Genomic DNA, 23165 nt, shown 5'->3' with positions numbered 1-23165 from the left:
CCCTCAGGGTCCTCTCCATTGTAATGTGCACCACCAGCTGGGCTCTGGAGCCTCAGGGTCCTCTCCATTGTAATGTGCACCACCAGCTGGGCTCTGGACCCTCAGGGTCCTCTCCATTGTAATGTGCACCACCAGCTGGGCTCTGGAGCCTCAGCGTCCTCTCCATCGTAATGTGCACCACCAGCTGGGCTCTGGAGCCTCAGGGTCCTCTCCATCCTAATGCACACCACCAGCTGGGCTCTGGAGCCTCAGGGTCCTCTCCATCCTAATGCACACCACCAGCTGGGCTCTGGAGCCTCAGGGTCCTCTCCATTGTAATGTGCACCACCAGCTGGACTCTGGACCCTCAGGGTCCTCTCTATTGTAATGTGCACCACCAGCTGGGCTCTGGACCCTCAGGGTCCTCTCCATTGTAATGTGCACCACCAGCTGGGCTCTGGAGCCTCAGGGTCCTCTCCATTGTAATGTGCACCACCAGCTGGGCTCTGGACCCTCAGGGTCCTCTCCATTGTAATGTGCACCACCAGCTGGGCTCTGGAGCCTCAGCGTCCTCTCCATTGTAATGTGCACCACCAGCTGGGCTCTGGACCCTCAGGGTCCTCTCCATCCTAATGCACACCACCAGCTGGGCTCTGGAGCCTCAGGGTCCTCTCCATCCTAATGCACACCACCAGCTGGGCTCTGGACCCTCAGGGTCCTCTCCATCCTAATGCACACCACCAGCTGGGCTCTGGACCCTCAGGGTCCTCTCCATCCTAATGCACACCACCAGCTGGGCTCTGGAGCCTCAGGGTCCTCTCCATCCTAATGCACACCACCAGCTGGGCTCTGGAGCCTCAGCGTCCTCTCCATCCTAATGCACACCACCAGCTGGGCTCTGGACCCTCAGGGTCCTCTCCGTCCTAATGCACACCACCAGCTGGGCTCTGGACCCTCAGGGTCCTCTCCATTGTAATGTGCACCACCAGCTGGGCTCTGGAGCCTCAGGGTCCTCTCCATCCTAATGCACACCACCAGCTGGGCTCTGGAGCCTCAGGGTCCTCTCCATCCTAATGCACACCACCAGCTGGGCTCTGGACCCTCAGGGTCCTCTCCATCCTAATGCACACCACCAGCTGGGCTCTGGAGCCTCAGGGTCCTCTCCATCCTAATGCACACCACCAGCTGGGCTCTGGAGCCTCAGGGTCCTCTCCATTGTAATGTGCACCACCAGCTGGACTCTGGACCCTCAGGGTCCTCTCTATTGTAATGTGCACCACCAGCTGGGCTCTGGACCCTCAGGGTCCTCTCCATTGTAATGTGCACCACCAGCTGGGCTCTGGACCCTCAGGGTCCTCTCCATCCTAATGCACACCACCAGCTGGGCTCTGGAGCCTCAGGGTCCTCTCCATCCTAATGCACACCACCAGCTGGGCTCTGGACCCTCAGGGTCCTCTCCATCCTAATGCACACCACCAGCTGGGCTCTGGACCCTCAGGGTCCTCTCCATCCTAATGCACACCACCAGCTGGGCTCTGGAGCCTCAGGGTCCTCTCCATCCTAATGCACACCACCAGCTGGGCTCTGGACCCTCAGGGTCCTCTCCGTCCTAATGCACACCACCAGCTGGGCTCTGGACCCTCAGGGTCCTCTCCATTGTAATGTGCACCACCAGCTGGGCTCTGGAGCCTCAGGGTCCTCTCCATCCTAATGCACACCACCAGCTGGGCTCTGGAGCCTCAGCGTCCTCTCCGTCCTAACGTGCACCACCAGCTGGGCTCTGGAGCCTCAGCGTCCTCTCCGTCCTAACGCGCACCTCCAGACACACTCTGGCGTCAGGTGCCCCTCTGGAGGCTCCCAGCAGCACCCCCATACCCACTTCTGGGGACTCTGCCTGGCTCTGCCAAGTTAGCGTTTCCTGTTTTCCTAGGGAACCCAAGTCGGGGCTCCTTCCCTCCACAGCCTCCTCCAGGAGCCCACCCAGGACCCTCTGTGGGACCCTGCATGTTGGGTCCGCTGCAGGGAGCTGTTGTGAGGAGGCCCCTCAGCACAGGTAGGTGCTGGTAGCCACAGAGGACCCGTCGGTGGGCTGGTGCCTTCCGTCCCAGAGCCAGGCCCCAGTGTGACCTACCTTCTACAGTCTGGAACCTTAAATCTCAGAGGCCCCCCAGCCCACAAGACCCCCTGCAAGGTCTCCTGGGAGAGACAGAGAGGGCTTATGGGCGTATTCCTCTAAGGAACTCTCCACAGAAGCTCTGCAGGGCAGGCCCAGGTGCTGCTGGGGGCTGGGTGCCCTTGCCTGCCTGCTCAGAGCTCTCCTGCTGTGCACCCTGAGGTCACAGGGGGGCTGAGACCCGGGGCCTGCCCACAGACTCCTGTTTCTTCAAGCCACATCTGACAAGGACCCTCTTCTTGACCAAATTTTGTCCAGGCTCCTCTTTTAACAGGATCCCATAAAACCGGGAATTTTGGAGAAGCCACACATTGCTTTTCCCAGCCCTAAGCATTGTCCCACCGTCTGTCCCTTCTTGTCTCCGCCAGGGCTTCCACAGGCGATGCCCTCGTGCTGAGGATGGGAGCCCTGTCCCTGAGGCCAGCAGGGCGCAGCAGAACTCAGGGACTGCACCCCTAGCTCTGCTCTGCTCCCGCCGGACAGCAGCCCCCACCTCACATGCCCTCCTGTGAGGGGGCACAGGCTGTGGTCAGGGGGACCAGCTGCTCTTCAGTCTGCTTTCTCTCCCTTTTCATGTTGTTTTTCTCTTGCTCCTGATGCAGGCTGGTCACCGAGTCCAGCAGTCGGGACCCCAGGTTCAGGCCTCTGGCCTGGGCCCAGGACAGAACTTGGCCACGCTGTGGGGACCAGAGCCCTCTGCTGGAGTCACTAGGTACAGCTGCTGGTCCAAGATGAAGTACGGGGAGATGAAGAGGCCCAGCATGGCCGGAGGGTCCGACCTCTCTCTTTGTAACAGAACAGACTCCCATGAAGACTAGAGGAGCCCAGGACACGTAGCCCCGGCCCCACCGGATCGACAACACGCGAAGTCAAGTAACTAGAATGAAGAGGCTCCCGGGTTCACTGAACCATCACCAGACAGACCTGTCCCCACCCACAAGAAAAGCACCTCAAAAGACGGCACAGCTTCAGAGAAAGCCCAAGGCAGAGCAGACCGCAGCAGGCCAAGAATGACGTTTAGAAAGCGCTGGACCCAGAGCGCTGCTCCGTCCACACCTGGCATCTCCACCGACTGCCTGGGTCCTCCCAGCAGAGGCAGGGCCTCCAGCCGCCCAGGAGGGCCTTTTCCAGGGAGGCCCAGTCCCATAAACCTGCAGGAGGCTCTGCTCAGCTGCTTCTTGGTTAGGACCTGGGCCGCGCTCTCGTTGAGGGCCCGGTGGCCGACACTGACCACTCCAACCCCAACTGTGCCCTCCCTCCCCCTCAACTGAGCTCCCGATATTCCCAACAGCCCAAGCCAACAATTCCAGTGTCCTGGATAGAAGGACAATATCCTTGAAAAACACAACCGCAGAAAAGCAACCAAAGAAAAACTGGCAAGAAAACCTAAGCTTGATCCAAAAGAAATCAGTTGAAATGGCGATCAAAGAACACTCCAGGCCCCGCGGCCTGCGGATGGTTCCACACGACATTCAATGACAAAGGCATCTTGGTGGTAAGAAACTCTTTTTTAGGAAACTAGGGGGAGAACCCCATCTGCTGGGGACACCCGACAAAGGTTTCGCCACCAGAGGACTTGGACACCACCGTAGACCGTCTGGCCCTAAGACAGAGGCCACCGCCCTCAGAGAGACCTCTGGGGTAGGAGCCTGTGGCCCCAAGAGCCCAGGACACCCATGGCAGAGCCGCTCTGGGACGTGCTCTTGCAGAAACTCATGAGGACAGGCCTGGCCAGGGCTTGCCCACCGGGAGGCTGCCAAGGGCCTTGCTGGAAAGAAGCAGGAGCCAGGGGGCCGAGCAGGGCCTTCTGCCGGCCTCATCCGCGGGACGTGAAGGGAGGACAATTGGCAAGGCAGCCTGCGGCCGTGCGGAGCTCCCAGAGCGTCAGTGCAGCTGAGGGGGAGCACAGGTCCCCACGTCCCAGCCAGGCGTGGAGAAGGGACACTCCGCTTCCTGGGATCTCTGCTTGTTGGCTCAGGAGGAGGTTGGGTTCCAGCCTGTCATCCCACCAAACTTAAGAGAAAGCTTTGGGGTGAGGAGGGGCCAGGCTGAGGAGACCCCCACCACAGGGCAGCTGGCCTCCCAGGAAGGCTGCCCCAGGAGCTGAGGGTGTAGCCGGGCGGGCGCATCCCAGCATTCCTGAGGGGGGGCAGCCGGGATGTGGGAGTACTTATCCCTGGCCGCTGGGCGAGCACTTCCAGATGCTGGCGCCTGCCGAAGACCTCAGCCAGTGAGTAGGACGGGCAGGACTGCAGGGAAGCTGGGCTGCAGGCAGGGGCCACCTGGGGACATGGGCAGGTGCCCCCATGGACGCGGGGAGCCAACCTTGGAGGGATGAGCTATTAACCTGCACATGGGGACAGAGCTGGACCTGGCAGGGACGTCATGCAACCCTCAGGAATGGGCCACTTAGGCTGGGGCTGAGGGAAACCTATCTGAAGCCAAACCTTGGTTCCTAGGGTCCTGCCAACACAGGCCCAGCTTGCACCGCGAGAGCCAGAGAGGGCCAGGATCCGGGAGGGCAGCGACCCCATCCTGTGCAGTCCCGGAGCCATGAGGGTGCTCTGCCTCCCGCTACTGCTGTTCCTGCTGTGCCCCAGGCATGGTGAGTGACCCAGGCGTCCCGCACTTCTCCCAGGGGCAAGGGGCCTGCCTCCAGGGACTGTGTGTCTGCACTTCTGTGGGGTCACTCTCCAGGACCCCAGAGGGTGGGCAGAGGCCACGGTCGGCTGTGGTTCTCTCAGGGACCGTCCCTTCCTGCCTGTGCAGCGCTGGGCCTGCAGTGCTACTCCTGCCATGGCACCCAGGACAGCGGCCAGTGCCTGCCCACCGAGTGTCCCCAGGGGTTCATCTGCTTCCAGGCCATCCTGAGTGCGGCCGAAGGCTACGGCAGTGGTGAGTCCAGGACTCCACCCAGGGTGTGGGGTGGGGGTCTCTGAAGGACACCACCTTATCCAGGGAAGGCTCAGAGGGCTCTGTCCTCAGGCCAGATGGCCTCAGGGACAGACCCGGCCCGGGGGTCCTCATCTGCTGGAGAGCTTGGAGGACGGTCCTGGGCGGCGGCTTCCTACAGAGGAAGCAGCGGTAGGCTGGGGTGGGGGGCCGAGGACGCCCAGGCCAGGCGCCTCCTCTCTCCCTCTCCCAAAGGACACCCAGTGGAGTTCAGTGGCTGCACTCCGTCCTGTGAGGCCGTTTCTCAGAACTTCCAGAGGAAGACTTGGGGGACTCATCCTGAGATCACGGTGGAGGGGCTGGGTCAGCAGACTCCCCCAGGACTGGAGCTGAGGGACGTGAACTGCTGCCTCCAAGACCGCTGCAACAGGCCCCGCCCCGAGAGGCCGCCGTCGGTGGCCCGCGCCCCAGGGCCCCCGGCAGGGCGGCTTCTGCTCATCCTGGCCCCCGCCCTCCTCTGGGCCCTGCTGTGAGGATCTCCACACCCCTGGAGCCCTCCTCCAGGAAGCAGGGCACTGTCACAGCCCACCTGGCCGCCCAGGGGATCAAACGTCACCCCCCCTCCAGCACGCACACTGCACCCGCACACAGCACCGCGGGCCCTGCAAACACGCCCAGCTGCACGGCAAGACCCTGAGGGAAGCCTGCTCAGGCCCTGGCTCCTGCCCACCTGCCCCCAGCACCCACCTGCCCCCAGCACCCACCTGCCCCCCACACCCGGCTCGCAGCCCCTGCCTTCTGCAGACACTGTGGGTGAACCTCCACCCAACAGGCCCAGGCCCTCGGACAGGACACCTGCCTGGAGAAATAAATGCTGTCCAGCAAGCCTCTCCCGTGAACGTCCTTGGTCTCTCAGCAGGTGGCAAGGGGTCTCTCTAGGTTTGGCCCCAACCAGGGTCCCCTCAGCCCCAGCCTGAGTGGCCGATTCCTGAGGGTTCCATGACGCCCCTGCCAGGTCAGCTCTGTCCCCAAGCATAGGATAATAGCTCCTATCCCTCCCAGGTTGGCCCCCTCCCTCCAGGGGGGGCACCTGCCCATGTCCCCAGGTGGTGTGAGGAGGCCCTTAGCAGAGTCAGGTGCTGCCTCCTGATTCCTTCTGTCACCTGGCTCCTTCCCAGCCCCCAGTGACCCCAGCTCTTCCCTCTCAGGTCTGGGAAGCCCAGAGGTTCCCAGGGTCCCCAAGACCCAGCTCCCCCCCATGGGACACCTGCTTATTCTCAGGGAAAGCCCCCTCCCCTGCAATCCGCACCCGGCCTGGCTGCAGGGCTCTGCGGGATCCCGAGCCCCCACGGGACCTGCAGCGCCCCAGGATGGTGGCTGGTCCCCCCCAGACCAGGAGTCAGGGAGCTGGGAGGAGCACCCTCAGGGAGGCCTCCTGCCTCCCAAGGAGCCTCCTCACCACGGGCCCTGCCTCTGGGAGGCAGGACTCCTGCTCTGCTCTCCTGGGTCTCCAGTCTCAGGGAGGCAGCAGGCCCAGGGCCTCGATGCCCTGCCTTCTTGCCCGGTTTTGCCGTCCAGCCAGGGTTCTTTAAAGAAAGATTCCTCCAAAAATCCTGCCACCGTTGTGGGTTCCGCTACCAAGAGAGCCCTGAAACCTCGGTGAGAAGTGGCCCCTCCAGGGGTGCAGGGCGGCCAAAACACGGGTCCCTTGTGGAGGCAGCTGCTGACCCAGGGCACTGTGACCTGCAGACCCCCAGACCCACCACCTGCTCACAGCTGCTGACCCAGGACGGCGGTCCTCCGGGGCTCAGGACCTGCCTGGCCCTCCCACTCTCCTTGGCAGACGGCAGCCATCCGTGGGGATCCCACGCCAGAGGGCAGTCTTGGTCGGCACGTCGGCGGGACTCGCCGAGAGGCTGTGCAGGCAGTGGAGGCTGAGTTGGCGCAGGCAGGCTGGGGCCTAAGAAATGTGCAGGGAGCTCGCCTGCCGCGCTGCCCTGGTGCCCAGCCTGTTCCGCACCTCACCACAGAGGGGCCTTCACACCGTTCTCAGAGGGGCGCGCCTTACTCCAGACACCACAGATGGTGAGGGCCAGGCTGCACATGCGTCCCACAGCCGAGGCGTCGTCTTCCCATGGGATGTGGTGACGTTCTCACGGGGCGCCGCTCCCAACTTCGTGTCTGACCGACCCAGTAGGCGCTCCCATCCCAGGCCCCGGGGCGGCCGGCCAGTCTCAAGTGGAAGGTGTCTGGGGGAAATTCATCTTCACCCAACACCTGCAGGTGCTCTTCCTTGCCCTCGCTCCCGGGCAGCACAGTGCACTAGGATTTCCACAGCCCGGGACTGTGCGGGGTGCTGCCTGTGGTCCCAAGAGGGGTCGGAGTTCACCCAGGGTGGGCCCAGCCTCGGCAGCTCTGCTCCCTTCACACTGCAGGTCCCGCACCCATGAACGCCAGGCTCCCATGAGCCCTGCACCCATCAACACCGAGCTCCTCCGTGCCATGAAACAAACAGGAATCGGCCTCGGCCCTGGGAGCAGACCACGCCATCCCTGTGTGCAAGTCCTGTGCAGACCCTAACGCCACCACCTCAGGGACCAGACCAGGACCTTGCTTTGCTGCAAGGGGTCTCTCTCCCCATTTGATCACTGAGGGTGTGGAGGTGACTGATGTTTTTAGGGTGAAGAGTGGTACTGGGGATTGAACTCAGGGGCATTCAATCAATGAGCCACGTCCCCAGTCCTATTTTGTATTTTATTTAGAGACAGAATCTCACTGAGTTGCTTAGCACCTCACCATTGCTGAGGCTGGCTTTGAACTCACCATCCTCCTGTCTCAGCCTCCCAAGTCTCTGGGATTATAAACTGAGTCACTGCACCTGCCTGGCAGAGGTGACTGTCCCCAGGGCCTGGTGTGAGGCGAGCACTCTACCAACTGAGCTGTATCCCTAGCCAAGGTGACTGATCCTGGCTTCATGCGTAGAGTGGCAGGCACAGCTGGAGCTCACAGGATCCCTCTTCCCATGAGCAGCCACAGCACATACACACTCCATCCTCCCACAGCAAGCTGGTGTGGAGAGAGGGAAGAGACCCTCAGGGAGGTCACCAGGCCTCTCCCCCAGGTAGGGGCAGGCCCTTGGCCAACAGGGTGGGAGAATAACAGGCACCTGCTGAGCCCCACCCAGAAATGCAGCTTCCAGGCCCCTCCTACTACCTCACGTGTGCAGATTTACACATGCGTGCACACGATGCACAGATATGCACACGCTCACATGCCACCCAGTGTCTCATGTGGCACTTCCCAATGTTGATAAGTTTAAATATATCTATCTGATCCTCAGGAATATTTTCTCTACATAAAGAGATGTCCCTCTATTTCAATGTTGAAATCCACTGAGTTCTCGATGATCAGTTCCCGGTTTGGCCTTTCCATGGGACCCAATCCTACAGTGCTCTGCTCAGGGGGTGCCTCCGCTCCAAGACTGCCTGGCACTGCCCTGTCCCCCACTGACCTGGGCCAGCTTCCCCAGAAGAACCCCACTAAGCAGCCCCCAGCGAGTCTGCCAATGCCCACGCTGATGGAGTTTTGAGCTCGGTTCACACCGGCGCAGAAGTCGTAGCAATAGCTTGGTTCTTTGCCTCTGTGGCTCCCACACGCCAGCATGTTCGTGACTAGATGGTGCTGACCAGCGTCCAGAGGGGGCACCGGCGCTGGGCTCCACTAGCTGCACCCAGATGGAGTTGGATGTCCCCATCTGGGAGGCTGGGCAGCACCTGCTGCCCATCTCCTGGTTATTTCCAGGGCCCCTGCACTGCCCAGGGCTCACATCGTAAGGGTTCCACCCCCCACCCCCCACCCCCGTTTTAAGAGCCCCCGATTAAGCCTGATCCCTGCCCTCGAGGTCTGCAGGAAGCCCCTGCAGGGTCTGGCTGAGCTCCCCACCTTCCTTCTCTGATGCCGTTCTTTCCCCTCTTACCCTCAGCTGGGCTTGCTGCCCTGAACGAACCCCGTATGGGGCCGGCACATCCTAGCAGGCAGCCCTTGGCGCCTGCTGCCTCAGGGGTGCTCCAGCCCCCCTGGTTCTCCCCGCAGCGCCCTGGCTCCCTGCCTGCCACGGGACCCGTCAGCCTGGTCCTACCCCCATGGAGAACCCAAAGTCTTACTGTATATAACTCCAGGTGACGTTTCTGTATTTATAGCTGTGTTGAAAACCTACGTGTTTTACACAAAGAACCACCCTTCCCAAAACCCCCCTCCCGTCCCACCCCAACAAAAGGTTTTCCAAACCCTTACCATTCCTGGGGCAGGCGGAAACAGGCTCACGGATTGTGTGTTGGCTGCAGCAATGATTCCAACAGCAGCTACTGGGCAGGAAACAACATTTATTTTTAATCATCATAAAAAAAGATTTATGAAACAATTATTTAGGATGTTTGTGATTTGCTGACCTTGTTATAGATGCCATGTTACCAGGATTTCCTGGGGTGGGGGCTTGTCATTGTTTACTCTTTTATTCACCAACTTCTGGCCTAGGCATGACAGTGGGCACCTTCCCCAGCCCTGGCTGGGCCCAGCGCCTGTGTTCTGTGTTAGAAAGGTTTTATATAGACATAGTAACATATATATATAAATATATGTGATTTCGGGGGCCCTGTTCCTTGCACATTGTACATTGACCTCATTTTTCCCATGCATTTGAGAAAATGCTAATATATAGAGAAAAAAATGGTTCTTAAAGATTAAATGTGTGGTTTTTTCTGTTCCATTGGATTCACATTGGTTTGTAGCATCTAACATAACTAGTATGTTGTATCATGTATGTGTTTACTGATTGAAATTTTTAACAGATTTGTACTTTTTTTAAATGAAAGTTGCTAGTTCTGCTTGACCAAGTAGTGCTATCATTATTTTTTTTAATATTGTTGCTGATTTCAGAGGGATGGTCACTAATAAATGTTGATGTATACCAAGAAAAAACAAGAGCCCCAGATTCAGCATCGCCTCAGTGTGCTGGACCAGGAGCTCTCCGGGGTCCACCCACCTGTCTGCGAGATGGATGCTGGGCTCCTGGGCTCTGCACCCGGGAAGCCCTGAGCCCAGCCCACTGCCCCTGCAGCTCCCACAGTGTGCTAGGACACACCCACCTGAGGGGGTCTCAGGCCACCGCCACTCAGCAGGGGCCTCAGAAATGCGGGTGAACTTGAGGCAAAAGGAACTCCATCCCCTGGATTCCAGTTCTGCCACACCAGTCCTGCGGTGCAACCAGGGACCAGCGCTGCTAGTCAGCACCCGTCCCCGTCCCCAGAGCAGCTGGTGGCCTGGCTTGCCTCTGGGCCCAACCCAGAGTGGGTGTGGTGTGCACAAGGAGTGGGTGAGAGTGGGCATGAGGAGGGGGCGTGGGTGTGCTTGGTGAGTGGGTGTGGGTGTGCAAGAGGAGTGGGTGTGGTATGTCCGAGGAGTGGGTGAGAGTGGGCATGAGGAGGGGGCGTGGGTGTGCTTGGTGAGTGGATGTGGGTGTGCAAGAGGACTGGGTGTGGTGTGCAAGAGGAGTGAGTGTGGTATGCCCGAGGAGTGGGTGAGAGTATACAAGAGGATTGGGTGTGGGTGTGCAAGAGTAGTGGGGGTTGGGATACAAGTGGAGTGAGTGGTGTGCAAGAGGAGTGGGTGTGAGTGTCCACAGGAGTGACTGTGAGTGTGGGTTTGGTTGAGGATTGGGTGAGTGTGTGATGTGCACAGTGGCAAGAAGGGGCCTGGAGCCTGAAACCTGGTGGTGCAGTGCGCAGCCCTGGCCACCCTGCCGTCGGGTTCACCCTAGAACTGCTGTTTTGTGCCCTCCCCTGCTGACTCCCCTCCCACCCTGGGCTTGGAGGCCAGCCCTGGCAGGGGAAGGAAAAGCAGGGGTCCAGAGGCTGCCCTCTCTTTCCAGTGTCTGGCCAAAGGCCCAGGGTGGGTGGGGGCAGGGATGGCCGACAGCCGCCTCTGGACGTTCTGTGGAGCCAGTCCAGGGCAAGGGTGGTGGGAGGGGCCGCCCCAGCCCCCCAACCAGAGGCTCTGGCAGGACCCTGCCCTCCCACCTCCCCCTGGGAGCCCGCTGGCCCAGGCTGCAGGAGGGGCTTTCTGGAAGAGTGTGGAGCTCAGCCCAGCTGGGCCTCCGCCAGACCCCTCTCCAAGGCCACTTCCCTTCCCCGGTGAGTCACTGCCGGGGCCTCTGGGCCTTCCAGGAGAGGGGCCCCCAGACCGGGGAGATTTCCACCACAGGGGCTCCGGGGCCTGGAGGTGGGGACCTGGGGACAGGGTCCCGGCAGGAGCAGAGGAGTCTGAAGGGTCTGGGCGGCGGGTGGGGCAGGGGGTAGCTCTTCTCAGGGCTGGCAGCCAACAGCTCTGCTGGGAGATGGAGTCAGATGGAGTCTCCTGCAGCCCAGGAACGGCCCCCCAAAACCAGGGGAAGGAGACAGTTTGAGTCTTGATGAGCGTTAGACCAGGACAAGATGGGCCCAGGGCCTGGGCTAGGAGACACCTGGGATGCTCGGCGCCTGTCCCGCACACACTCTGTTGAGGTTCCCGCAGCAAGACCTGGAGCGGGAGGCCCCCGAGGCGCGCTGCCTGCCCTGGATCCGTCTGGAGGCTGGGACCTCTGTGTGGGACGCCTTTGTTCAGAGGGAGAAGCAGCCTCCCTGGTGCTGGGGACCAACCAGGGCACTCCAACACAGAGCCACACACCGGTTCCTCTCCTTCTCCTCCTTCTTCTTTTTTTTTTTTTTGAGCCAAGTTCTCAATAATTTTCTGAGGCCAGCCTCAAGCTGGTGATCCTCCTGCCTCAGCTCCCGGGTGGCTGCGGCGGCCTGTGTGCCACCGACGGCCTTACAGCACGGCTGGTGTGCCGCCTGCAGCCAGGCCCCTGCCCTAGGGAAGCCAGGCCTCAGCTCAGGGGCCTGTCCACGTGGGCCTGCACTTCAGCGAGCTCAGGGCCGGCAGAAGGGTCTGGGCTGCGAGAACATCGGGCCTGAGCCCTTGACGGCCCCCACCCACGCGCCTTCCTCAGCTCTGTGCGCACATGGCCACCGCCTGGACTGCAAGCTGTGGGCCCAGACGGAGACCCACGATGGGCAGGCCGTGACAGACCCCAGGAGCCCAGCCGCACAGGCAGAGCCGTCCCCGACTCCCCAAGCCAGTGGGGACACTGGCGTACAGTTCCAGCCTGAGATGGGACAGCCGGTGACTCGGCACAGAGCAAGAGGGTCAGGGCGGTCTCCTCTGCCACCCCTGAGGGGGACGCCGACTGCCACCAGGTCTGGAAGGTGGCCCATCCTTGAAGGTGTTCGAAAAGGACACCTGAAAAGGGTCCATCCCTACGGGCGGAGCATTAAGTCAGAAAGCTGTGGGGCTTTTGTGGGGTTTCTGTTGTCACTGGGGATTAAACCCAAAGATGCTTTGCCACTGAGCTACACCCCCAGCCCTTTTTATGATTTTATTTTGAGACAGGGTCTCACTAAGTTGCCAACCCTGGCCTCAAACTTGCCATCCTCCTGCCCCAGCCTCCCAACTCACTGGAATCACAGGTGTGTGCCACCGTGCCCAGCAGAAAGATTCTTCTTCTTCTTCTTCTTTTTTTTAAAGAGAGAGTGAGAGACAGAGGGGGACAAAGAGAGAGAATTTTAACATTTATTTATTTTTTCTTAGTTCTCGGCGGATACAACATCTTCGTTTGTACGTGGTGCTGAGGATCGAACCCGGGCCGCATGCACGCCAGGCGAGTGCGCTACCGCTTGAGCCACATCCCCAGCCCAGAAAGATCATTCTTGAACCTTCAGCCCCCGTGCCCTGCTGGGCTGTGGGCTGGCCTGGGACGTGACACCTCCTACTTCCCCGCTCCCCCCTCTGGAGTGGGAACGTCTGCCTGTGCCTGTCCCCCTCGGGCTCTGGAAGCACATACCTGGTGGGACCTCCAGCCACACAGGGAGACCAGCTTGACTCATGGGGCCTGGCCCCACCCTGCTGTGATGGACAGGCTCACCTGAGACGCGAGACGTAGCCTACTCAGCGGACTCTGGGGCCACTGGAAGGGAAAGAGTGTGTTGGGCATCTGAGACGGGGGTGTGTCTAGGAGGACTGCATGGCCTCATCGCTCCCCCAAGTTTAATGTCAGATCCCTGGAGCATCAGAGGGGGATTGGGTGAGGGGGCAGAGCCCCTGTGGGAGGCTCTCAGAAGAGAGGCCCAGGGGGCTCGGGCTCTGCCATGTGGGAGCACAGCCAGAAAGGGCCTCTCCAGACACCCAGGCTGTCAGCGGCCTGGCCTGGGACTGTGAGCCGGCAGAACTGAGCAGGAGTGTCCGCTGCCCGCTGGTCAGTCCGGCCTCACTGTGAGGACACGCCTGGGGCAGGCGACTTCACACAGAGAAGAGGCTGAGTGAGCTCAGGGTGGGCGTCTCACAGCCATGGCACCTGCCTCGGCCCAGTGCTGCTGAAGGCCTCATGACCATGGGCGTGGGGACAGCGGGCTGGGGGGGGGGGTGTTGGAGCAAGCATGGCATCTCCAGGCAGGGCCAGCAGGCTCTGCCAACCCACCCCAAGAGCCACCCTTCACTGACCCAGGGGCTGCCCACGAGGCTCAGCTCCAAAGATGCCCGCCTCCTCACGGTGCCACCTTGCAGAGCAAGCCTGCACTCCCAGTGGACCCTGGCAGGGCACCCCAACCGCACCCCAGCCACAGCTCGCAGCTGTGAGCCCCCAGCAGCCACTAAGAACCACACACCCTCCTTCCTGTCCCTTCCCTTTCCTTCCTGGGCCCAGTGCAGGGAGGAGTAGGGGAGGTGGCCTTTTTGAAGGGCAGAGAAACTGCTGGAAGATCAGCCCTGGAGGCCTTCCTCCTGCTCTCTGCTGCCCACAGTTCTGTTTGCTTTGTCCTAATCTTCCTGTGGCTGCCCCTGGAGTCTGCGGGGGCAGCTGGCTTCAGCCTGTCCCCTGGCTCTCCAGATTCCAAAGGCTGTGGCACTCCCGTCTCCCCCTCCCTCTAGCCCTGTGGGCCAGCTCTGTCTCCAAGCCTGTCCACCTGGCTCCTGGGGACCGCTTCCTGCTGCTGCCTTCAGCCCAGAGCCCTGAGCAGGGGTCCAGGCAGCCTTGGCCTCCAGCCCGGCAGCCCTCTGCTTTCCAGGCTCTGGGGAAGTCTCTGGAGCAGGCTGTGCCCACCAGGCCTGCCCAAGGCCTGGGCTCCAGCCTCCGGCGTCAGGGCCCTGAGCCCTACCGGGCTGGCGGTGCTGCAGCCACCGCTGGGTTCCACAGCCTCCTTGCTGGGCCGTGCTGCCGCCAACTGCAGAGGTTTCCCTTTATTTATTCTTATTTAATTTACTTAACTGATTAATTCATTGGTGCTGAGAATGGAACCCAGGGCCTTCACAGCCTCTTTTTATTTTACTTTGAGGCTGGTCTTGAAGTTGTGGAGGCTGCCCTCGAACTTGACCTCCTGGTCAGCCTCCCTACCTTGGGAGCACAGGCCTGTGCCCACGGGCCTATGGCTTCTCAGCCTCTTGTTCTGACCTACAGCTCAAAGGTTCTTGAAAATGAGGGTCTCTTAAAATTCTTATTATACTCAGTGACTTTCAGCAACTAAAAGCAGCGACTGCCCTGGCCCGAGGGCTCTCCTTCCCGAACTGCCAGGCGGTGCACAGGCAGCCTTCCAGTGGAGACCCTGCTCCCCGGCGAGGCCGGGAGCTTCCGCCGGCTGCACGATGAGGCTGGGTGCGGAAGGGCCCGGCGCCATCAGCAAGGGATGAGACCCTCTCCCGTCCCCGCCCAGCAGCGCCACACCTGCTCTTGCAGCTGCTTCTCAAGACCAAGCCTCAGAGCCCAGCCGCCCCGGAGGCTGAGGCTAGAGGATGGGAAGCCGGCCTGCAGGGTCAACTTATGGAGACTGGGGTGACGCTCAGGGGTGGAGCACCGCTGCAGGGGGAGGCTCGCAGGCCGCCTGCATACCTGGCCAGCCCGTTTCCACCCGGAACCCCTCCCCACAGCAAGTGGTGTCAGAAAACCCGTGGTGGCTGGGGTGGGAGATGGGCCAGCCCCACTGCCTGGTCAGGAAGGCCCCACTAGGAGGAATGGGAACAGGGACTGTCCTGCCAAGAGGTGCTGGCTGCTGCTAGGGTGTCATTGGCAGTTGACCCCAGCAAGTGGCCTAAAGGGGGACATCTTTGCCCACGTGGAGTGCAGTGCCTAGGAGGACAGGCCCCTGGCCAGGGGTCCCCAAGCTGCACTACCCTTCAGAGGGGCAGGGAGACTGTGAGGGTGGTAGGCAGGGCGAGTGTGCAGTGTGAGACCCAGAGAGTCTGGGTCCCTTCTCAGAATACAGTGCTCAGCTAGCCACTCAGTGACAGCCACTCGGTGACAGCCACTCGCAGCCTTTTTAACCACAGCCCCGCTGCCTTTCCTGCCCCAGTGTTAGAATTAGCCAAGGGTCAGCTGTGCACCCAGCACGCCCACCTCCCGCCCCGCACAGCGCTGCCTGTGAGCGCAAGGGGCAGTGCGGCTCAGCCTGTGACTGTGGTCCTCTGCAGAGTCAAGGTGACCTTGCTGAATGACCTGGGCATGGGCCTGATTTCTTGTATGGGGCACTGCCAACAAAGGGCCGGTGCAGCCAGGGAGACGGCCACGTGGCCCTCCAAGCTCGGTCCTGCACCACTGGCCGCACCCTGGACTCTGCACCCTGGCCTGAGGGAGGCCTGCTTGGTTTTGACCCTGTTGGGTGTGGTCTAGGTCTAGGCTCCAGCTGAGCTGGCCAGTGCCCTCCTTGAGCAGCCAGCCAAGTTCAGCCCACCCACTCCCCTCCCCACTCTCCAGACCACCACACTCCCACCCAAATAGCCCCAGGGCCTGGTGTAGGGCAAGTGGTGACAGTCTTATGTCCCTTTGTCTGTCAATTGTTCACGTGAGCGGACCCACAGGGAGCAGGGAAAACCCAGCTACCTGCACCCGGCCAGCCACAGTCAGCCCCTACAGCTCCAAGGGCGTCACCCTCAGCTCTGCCTTCCTCCCCCCACAGTCCTTATGAGTCCCCATCGAAAGACTCCCTAAATCTTCTGTAACAGGGGTCTGGGCAGCCTCTGGCCCAGCCGCAGGAGGGTGAGGCAGGGCATTTCCACAGGAGATGCCCTGAGTGTGCAAAATAGAAAGTGGTGGTTCTTTTTCAAAATCTAGTATTCGGCCGAGCTCAATGGCACACGCCCGTCATCCCAGCAGCTCGGGAGGCTGAGGCAGGAGGATGGCAAGTTCAAAGCCAGCCTCAGCAACAGGGAGGCGCTAAGCAACTCAGTGAGACCCTGTCTCTAAATAAAAAACAAAATAGGGCTGGGATGAGGCTCAGTGGTTGAGTGCCCCTGAGTTCAATCCCTGGTACCCCCCAAATTTAGTATTCAGCCTTAATTGGATCCAGTGCAGAGCTTCCTGATTCTAAAATTAGCTAATTGCCGAGGTGGCCACCCAGAGCTCCTCCCGTCAGAGCCCAGGGACGTGGGGCCACAGGTTGCGGATATAAACTGGGGACTGCCCACCCAGGAGCCCTTGCTGGCCAGGTCCAGAGCAGCCCTTCTGCCTTGCCCACCCACTTTCCACCCGCGTTTGGTTTCCTGCAACCCAACATGGGGTTCCATGCACCACCTAGGGCTTAAAGGACCCTCTGAAAGGAGAGCGAGGAACCAGGAGGCGGGCAAGGGGTGCAAGGCGGAGTTTATGTGTCAGAGCTGGCAACAACGGCCGTCTCTCCCTAGACAGAGAGGCAACACAAACTCGGGTTGGAGACTTTTAGGGGTGGCTCAGGGAGCAGAGCTGGCAGGTCCTGAAGTGGTGATGAAGGGTGGGGCTGGTGTGAGGGAGGGGTGAGCTTTCCTCAGAAAGGCCCTCGGGCGGAGAGTGAAAGCGGAATCTCCCTGGAGACCACCCAGAGGCTCAGCCAGGACTTTACACCCTCCTCAGAGAAGGCCCTCACGGCCCTGAGGCTGACCAAGGACCCAAATCCAGAGAGGCTCAGAAGTGGGTGGGCCGCACCGGGAAAGGGCCGGGCAACCCCGCAGCCTCTGCCCAGACCAGGCTGCAGCCATCCTGGGGCTTGAGGGCGCGAGCTCCAGGGCCCAGCCCTCGCGGAGGGCGGTGCCTGTGTGACTCAGAACCACGGGATCCTTACTGATAGCTGTGTGCTGTGACAATGCCAATCCCACAGCCAGCATAACAACAAGAAGCTCTGTGAGAAAAAGGAAAGACAAGTTTGCTTCTTGGCTGGCCAAGGAGGAACGGGCTCCTGCCCAGAGGCTGTGGTCCTGCGCAGCAGGGGGACAGGGCTTTGGAAGCCGCTCTTCAAAGGCTACTCCAGGGTGCACCCGGTGCTGTGTTGACATCCACCTGTTAGACTGTCACTTTCCAGTTCTTCCCCCTGTGCAGGACAGGTAACTCTAGGTGATCTTGTTTTCAGCCCCCAGGTTAAGGAGGGAGAAGAGGAAAAGAAAAACTCGTCCCTTTTAAAGAAACCCAGGGGGCGCTCTCTCCCACAGGGGCAGCGGGCCCTGCTACAAGATCACATCAGGGAAAGCAGATGGGAGCCAGGCGGGTCACAGCGCACTCCTGTGACTCGAGAGACTCGGGGAGCTGAGGCAGGAGGATCGCAAGTTCAAAGCCAGCACTACCAAAAAAAAAAAAAAAAAGAAAGAAAGAAAGCCAGGCGCAGCAAAAGCAAGGTGCTAAACAACTCAGTGAGACCCTGTCTCTAAATGAAACATAAAATAGGGCAGGGGATGGTTGAACCCGCAATGCAACGAAAACACCACTGAGTCCAATTTTAAAGCAAATTAAAGCAGACTTGTACTGTGTACACAAGAGAGCTGGCCAGGGGGTGTCTCACCTAGATTTCAGCCCAGCTCTCAGGGAAGAAAAGGTTTAGATAGCACAAAGTTACAAAGGGGGTGTCCTGGGACCTGGGGCTAACAGGGTCCGGCAAACACCATGCAAGGGCAGGCAGCAGGGTAAGGATCTCCGTGGCCTGATCTTCAAGGTAAGTAGTGAATTCAGAGGCTGTGACTGGTCAGGGGGAGCCAGGACTTATGAGGTGCTACTCAGGTTTTAGGGAGGGCTGCTCTCTGGTCAGGCAAAGCCAGGCGTGGGTGAGCTCAAGGCACGGGCAGGCATCCCAGGCAAGTTCAGAAATCTCAGTATTTTATAGTAAAACAGAAATCAACTTTTCATGACTTTGTGACAAGATGGCTCAGAACCTTAAGGTGGAATAGGCCGGGTTCATCGGGACGTGGCTCAGCGGTGCAGTGCCTCCGAGTTAAATGCCCAGTACCCAAAAAAGACAGGAAAACGGGACGGGAGGAATGCAAGGAGTCCCTGAACGAAACTGAACACACAGGGACCTAAGACAGCAAGAAGTCCCCCGGGGGGTTGGTATGTGGGCGGATTTGGCAGCAGATCAATATCAGCGACGGAGTCACTCTTTTAGGCTGGGAGCCATTTTATCTAGAGGCTCCAAAGTTTGGATCCTGAGGCAAAGCTGCTGAACTTCCCGTAAGAACAGGCCTGCGACGGAACACCAGCCCCACCCAGCTCAGGCAGCTGCCAGGCTCCTCCTGGGGCCCTAAGCTGCTCTGAGTGTCCACAGCTGCTGCCCTCGTGGAGGACAGCCTGGCCGGCTTGCCTCCAGCGACTGACCGTGACTCTGGCAGGGTTCCAGTGTGTGGCACTGTGAAGGTGGCCTGAGGCCTGAAGCCTAAGCAACTTTAAATATTCCATTCTGAAACCTGCAGTCTCACCAGGCACACCTCGGGAGCCCTCCAGTAAGGCCCTCAGACACAAACAAGTCACTCCCCCCACCCTGACAAGCTCAGAGTGAAGCCCCCGGCAGACTGACCTCCCTGTAAGAGGGAAAGAGAAAAGATCAGGACGGGGACCACCAGACCAGATGTTTTAACCCCAGGGTAAAGATGTCACTGAGAGTGGTAGCTGATAAGGATTGAAATGGAGGTCACAGTCCCCAAACTTAGTATAAATAATAGAGTAAATAAACAGACATTCAGCCTGCTGATCCTGATGCACACAAGCCTGAGAGCCTGGTGAGGACTTGGACTGTCATCCCTACTCTTCTCATCTGCCTGAATCTCTGTGTAGTTCTCATCGCTCTCAAACTCTACAGCCACATCTTGACCCTGGTGAGTCGCAACTTCTCCCTAGGACATGGTCTCCTAAGCCAGCCATCAGCTCCACCCCAGGAGAAGCCTGCCTTGGTTCCAGACCTGATCACCGCAGTCTTGAGTGTGCACATCTGCTGGACTTCAAGACTAAGGCTGGAGACTTTTGATCTGACACTCGAACTTAGCATTCAGAGAGAATGTCTGTCATGAGCCTGTCGTGATTGTGTTTGCAGTGCTTAGAATTAATTAATCTAGAATTATTTGCCGTGAATTGATTATGTTTATTGCGGTGCCCAGCATTAAGGATTGTCGTTTTCTTGATTAATAACCTACAGAGTGAAGCTGTATGGAGTGATTTGACAGAATAAAACATTAAAAAGGGCAGAAGGCATGGACATTCTTTATTTCTCCCCCTGGACTGCATAAGTCGCACCTTTTGCCCCTCGCAACAGGCATGGTCTTTGGACTCTGTGGTACTCTGCAAGCTTCCTTCCAGTGAGGTCCTGGGTGTGAGGAAATCCCCCAAAAGGGGGATTGAACACACGTTGGGGTGAGGTGAAAAATGAAATGCACATGGGGAAATTCAATATGAAGTAAAAATTGTAGGGCTAGGGATGAATAAAAACAAAGGGGAGAGCCAATATGTGCAAATCTTCTCCTTTACTGAGCAAGAAAAGACTCAGTGTCATAATGAATGAAAACCCCAATGGTCAGTCTTCTCTAAGCACAGGGAGGGCACCTCCGGGGGGTCAGGGAGACCTAGTCTTGAGCACCAGCCAGGCCTATTTCAAACGTAAGAGACCCTGAGGCTCACCTGTGGGAACACCTCCACCAGCTCCTTTGTCCAACAGGTGAAAAGCCAGAAGGTGAACCCGGAGGGCATCTAGAACTGTTTACCGGGTTGTGCTCAGGTTCTGCCCAGAACCGTGGGTAAACTCCCAGGCTGGCACACCAACCTGGGCTTTTCTACATCAGGCCCCTCCGGATGGCGGGCTCTACCTCTTCTCCCTTAAGTAGATCCTGTTAGGTCGATGGAGGTGACTGAGGAACCAAGCACCAAGCAACCTGCGCTCAAAAGAACACCAGACACCGACGGAGCCACCTGTCAATCAGCGGGTCATCTGACCCATCCTGGATCTTAGCCAACTCTGCCAATCGACCCCATTTGGATAAGGGACTCTAAAGACCCCTTTTCCTGTCCCAAGCCCTCCCTTCCTGCCCTAAGCCCAGTAAAAATTCCAGTCCAGTGGAGCCCCCCACGCTTCTCCTTAGACCCGCTCTGCTGGTCTGAGGGTTCCACCCTGGAGCGAAATCTCAACAAAGCCTCCCTCAGCCTCCTTTTGGTCGCAGCTGTCTGGCCTGACATCTTGTGCCGAACCCGGGAGGGATTGAGGTCCATCACCCCGGCTTCAAAGGAACCGGGAAATTCCTAAGCTGCTCCTTCCCTCTCCCTTCACTGGGCCGGCAAGAGTGGGGTAAGTTCCATGTTCCCTGACCTTCCAGCCCCTTTCCATCCGCGGGGGTCTGCCCGTAAGCCACGCGTGTGCCATAGACTCCCACCCGTTCCGTTCAAGGCCCGGGGACTGCGGAGACTCCCAGGCCTTGTGTGAGCCATTCCGATCTGTTTGGGCCCCTGGCAGATTACAGGGACGCCTCAACCGCCCCCAAGCCCTTATCTGTTCCTCAGGTGAATGCCATCAGAACTTGGGACGCCTTTTTCTGCTCCCACCCACCCCCGAGGGTGCCGGAAGGTCTTGGGAAACACCGAGTCCTCCTTAGACCCCAAAAGTCCTGTGGATGTCTCTATTCAAATTTTGCCAAGTTAGGGCTCACTCAAGACCTACACCGAAACCGCCTGGAATTGGACATTTCTGTCACCAGACTGGGAGGCGGGCAGAAGTCCCTTACATCTGGAGGCACTTTCAGGCTTTTTGAGGTCCGCTCCGCCCCACCCTCTGTTCTGTCTGTTCTCCTGCTCAAGTCTTCCCTGCCAGGGAAGATCCCAAACCCTCTCCACTGTTCTTCCACGACTCCTTCCACGTCCTCAGACCTACCCGAGCTGCTCTCACCCCACCTTCCCGCCTTCCCCTGCCCACACCTACCGGCTCCCTCCTCCCCCTCCCTCCTCCCCCTCCCTCCTCCCCTCCCCTCCCCCTCCCCCCTCCCCTCCCCCTCCCTCCTCCCCCTCCCTCCTCCCCTCCCCTCCCCCTCCCTCCTCCCCCTCCCTCTTCCCCCTCCCCTCTCCCTCCCTTCTCCTGCTCCCCTCCCCCTCCCTCCTCCCCCTCCTCCTCCCCCTCCCTCCTCCCCCTCCCCTCCCCCTCCTCCTGCTACCACAGCTCCTCCTCCCCCACTCCAGGACCCTCCCCTCTTCTCCCCGTCTCCTGCAGCCACGATTCCTGCACCCACCTCTTCTACTGACGGACCCTTCCCCTCCCCCGACAACGGACTCCTCCACCCACTCACTCTCTTCTCCCGTCAGCGCCCACACCCGGTCCCACCAGGCCCTCTTACCAGCGAACCCAAAGCTCAAACGAGCTGAGGAGGGCCCTCAGACCCCTATCCCAGACCTGGTGAAGCTGGCCTTTAAAGAGGCTCCATTGCACAAGAAGGTGACACCCCAAGCCCAGGCCTTGGCAGCGGGCCTGAGGCCGACCGCTCAGGTGGGCTCCTCTCCACCAGGGGCTGGCTTCAAATGTGCATGCGAAGGTCACGGCCCACCAATGCCCAACCCACGGCCCCCTCCAGGCCGTGCCCCACCTCTAAGCAGACAGGACTTTGGAACAGTGACTGCCCCGGGCTGGCCCTTCCTCGGCGCCTCCACGTGGGGGTGTGACCAGCCAGGCAGTCCCTTCTCTTGAACTACTGGGGTTCACAGAAGACTGAAGAAGCCCGGACTTAGGACCCCCATCACCCTGGCCAAGCCCAGGGTGACGCTCCAGGCAGCGGGTAAGTCCATGACCTTCCTTGTGGACATGGGGCTACCTATTCTGTCTTGCCTGCCCACTCTGGGCCTCTGTTTCCTTCCCATATCTCAGTTATGGACAGCAAACCCTCCTTCCCAAACCGAACTGCTGGCTGGCCTGTGCCCTGGAGGACACCCTTTCACACACTCTTTTCTGGTCATTCCATCCTGTCCAGTTCCTCTTCTAGGCAGAAATTTCCCAACTCCTAGGAGCCACCCTCCAACTACACTCCAAGAAGACTACCACCGTCTTCTTCTGCCTCTAATCCTCTCCTCTCTAATACGCAACAGTACCTACCGTCCCATTGCCCCTGACCTAGGCGTCCCCAGGTCGGGACGCCTCCCAGCAAGTCACAGCCTCCCACCACAAGCCAGTCGATTCCAGCTGAAACCCCAAACTGAATTTCCTTCTTGTCCCCAATTTCCCATCTCCAAGACCCACAGGGAGGGACTTAAACCCATCCTAGACCCATTACTTGCCCAGCGACTGCTCATTCCTCCAGACTGCGCCTCAACACTCCCATATTGCCCGTACACCAGCCCTCAGGGGCCATTGCTTAGTCCAGGACCTCCGCCTAATCAATGAGGCGGTTATTCCCTCCACCCGGTGGTTCCCAGCCCTGACACCCTTCTTTCTCATATCCCCTCTCTGACCACCCACTTTACTGTCCTGGATCTTAAATCTGCCTTCCTTACAGCGCCCCTCCATCCCGACTCTCATTACCTCTTTGCCTTCACATGGGAAGACCCTGCGTCCTTTAGGTCTCAACAGCTGACCTGGACAGCCCTGCCCCAAGGCTTCAGGGACAGTCGCCACCTCCTTGGTCAGGCCTTGGCACAGGACCTAACTGCTTGTGACTTGGGGACAGCACTCTTACAGCTGGATGGGAGCCTTCCCTACCCCCAGGGAAACCGCTTACACTGTCGCCTCCATCCTCATCGAGCAGATCATTCCCAGGTCCAGACTTCCCACCTCTGTCCAGTCAGACAGCG

General features: G+C 59.5%; 1 protein-coding gene and 1 long non-coding RNA gene across 3 annotated transcripts; one reads left to right on the top strand and one right to left on the bottom strand.

The window, feature by feature from the left end:
• Positions 1-4165: 4165 nt before the first annotated feature.
• LOC101968079 (lymphocyte antigen 6H) lies at positions 4166-5934 on the top strand. Of its 2 annotated transcripts, none has more exons than XM_078016580.1 (4): positions 4166-4184; positions 4612-4757; positions 4922-5047; positions 5300-5934. In XM_078016580.1, the coding sequence occupies exons 2-4, from the start codon at positions 4706-4708 to the stop codon at positions 5575-5577; spliced, it is 456 nt and encodes a 151-aa protein (XP_077872706.1). In that variant the 5' UTR covers positions 4166-4184; positions 4612-4705; the 3' UTR covers positions 5578-5934. The 2 variants fall into 2 exon arrangements, with proteins under 2 accessions (XP_077872706.1, XP_005316164.3); XM_005316107.5 differs by lacking the exon at positions 4166-4184 and adding an exon at positions 4251-4382.
• A 13662-nt stretch (positions 5935-19596) lies between these two features.
• On the bottom strand, positions 19597-22292 carry LOC144365371 (uncharacterized). The gene is made up of 3 exons (XR_013423710.1): positions 21722-22292; positions 20025-20275; positions 19597-19713 (listed from the first exon to the last, which is right to left on the bottom strand). It is a non-coding gene; the product is annotated as an uncharacterized LOC144365371 (long non-coding RNA).
• Positions 22293-23165: the final 873 nt, after the last annotated feature.

Source organism: Ictidomys tridecemlineatus, chromosome 7 (assembly GCF_052094955.1).
Source record: "Ictidomys tridecemlineatus isolate mIctTri1 chromosome 7, mIctTri1.hap1, whole genome shotgun sequence".
NCBI classification, from domain to species: Eukaryota; Metazoa; Chordata; class Mammalia; order Rodentia; family Sciuridae; genus Ictidomys; species Ictidomys tridecemlineatus.
This window is presented reverse-complemented; position numbering and strand designations above follow the sequence as displayed.

Excerpts from the sequence above, each read along its gene's own strand:
- LOC101968079 (XM_005316107.5), top strand. The coding sequence starts at position 4,354 with ATGCTGGCGCCTGCCGAAGACCTCAGCCA. Across the intron at positions 4,758-4,921 it reads CCTGCTGTGCCCCAGGCATG|CGCTGGGCCTGCAGTGCTAC; the intron begins GTGAGTGACCCA and ends CTGCCTGTGCAG. Across the intron at positions 5,048-5,299 it reads GGCCGAAGGCTACGGCAGTG|GACACCCAGTGGAGTTCAGT; the intron begins GTGAGTCCAGGA and ends CCTCTCCCAAAG.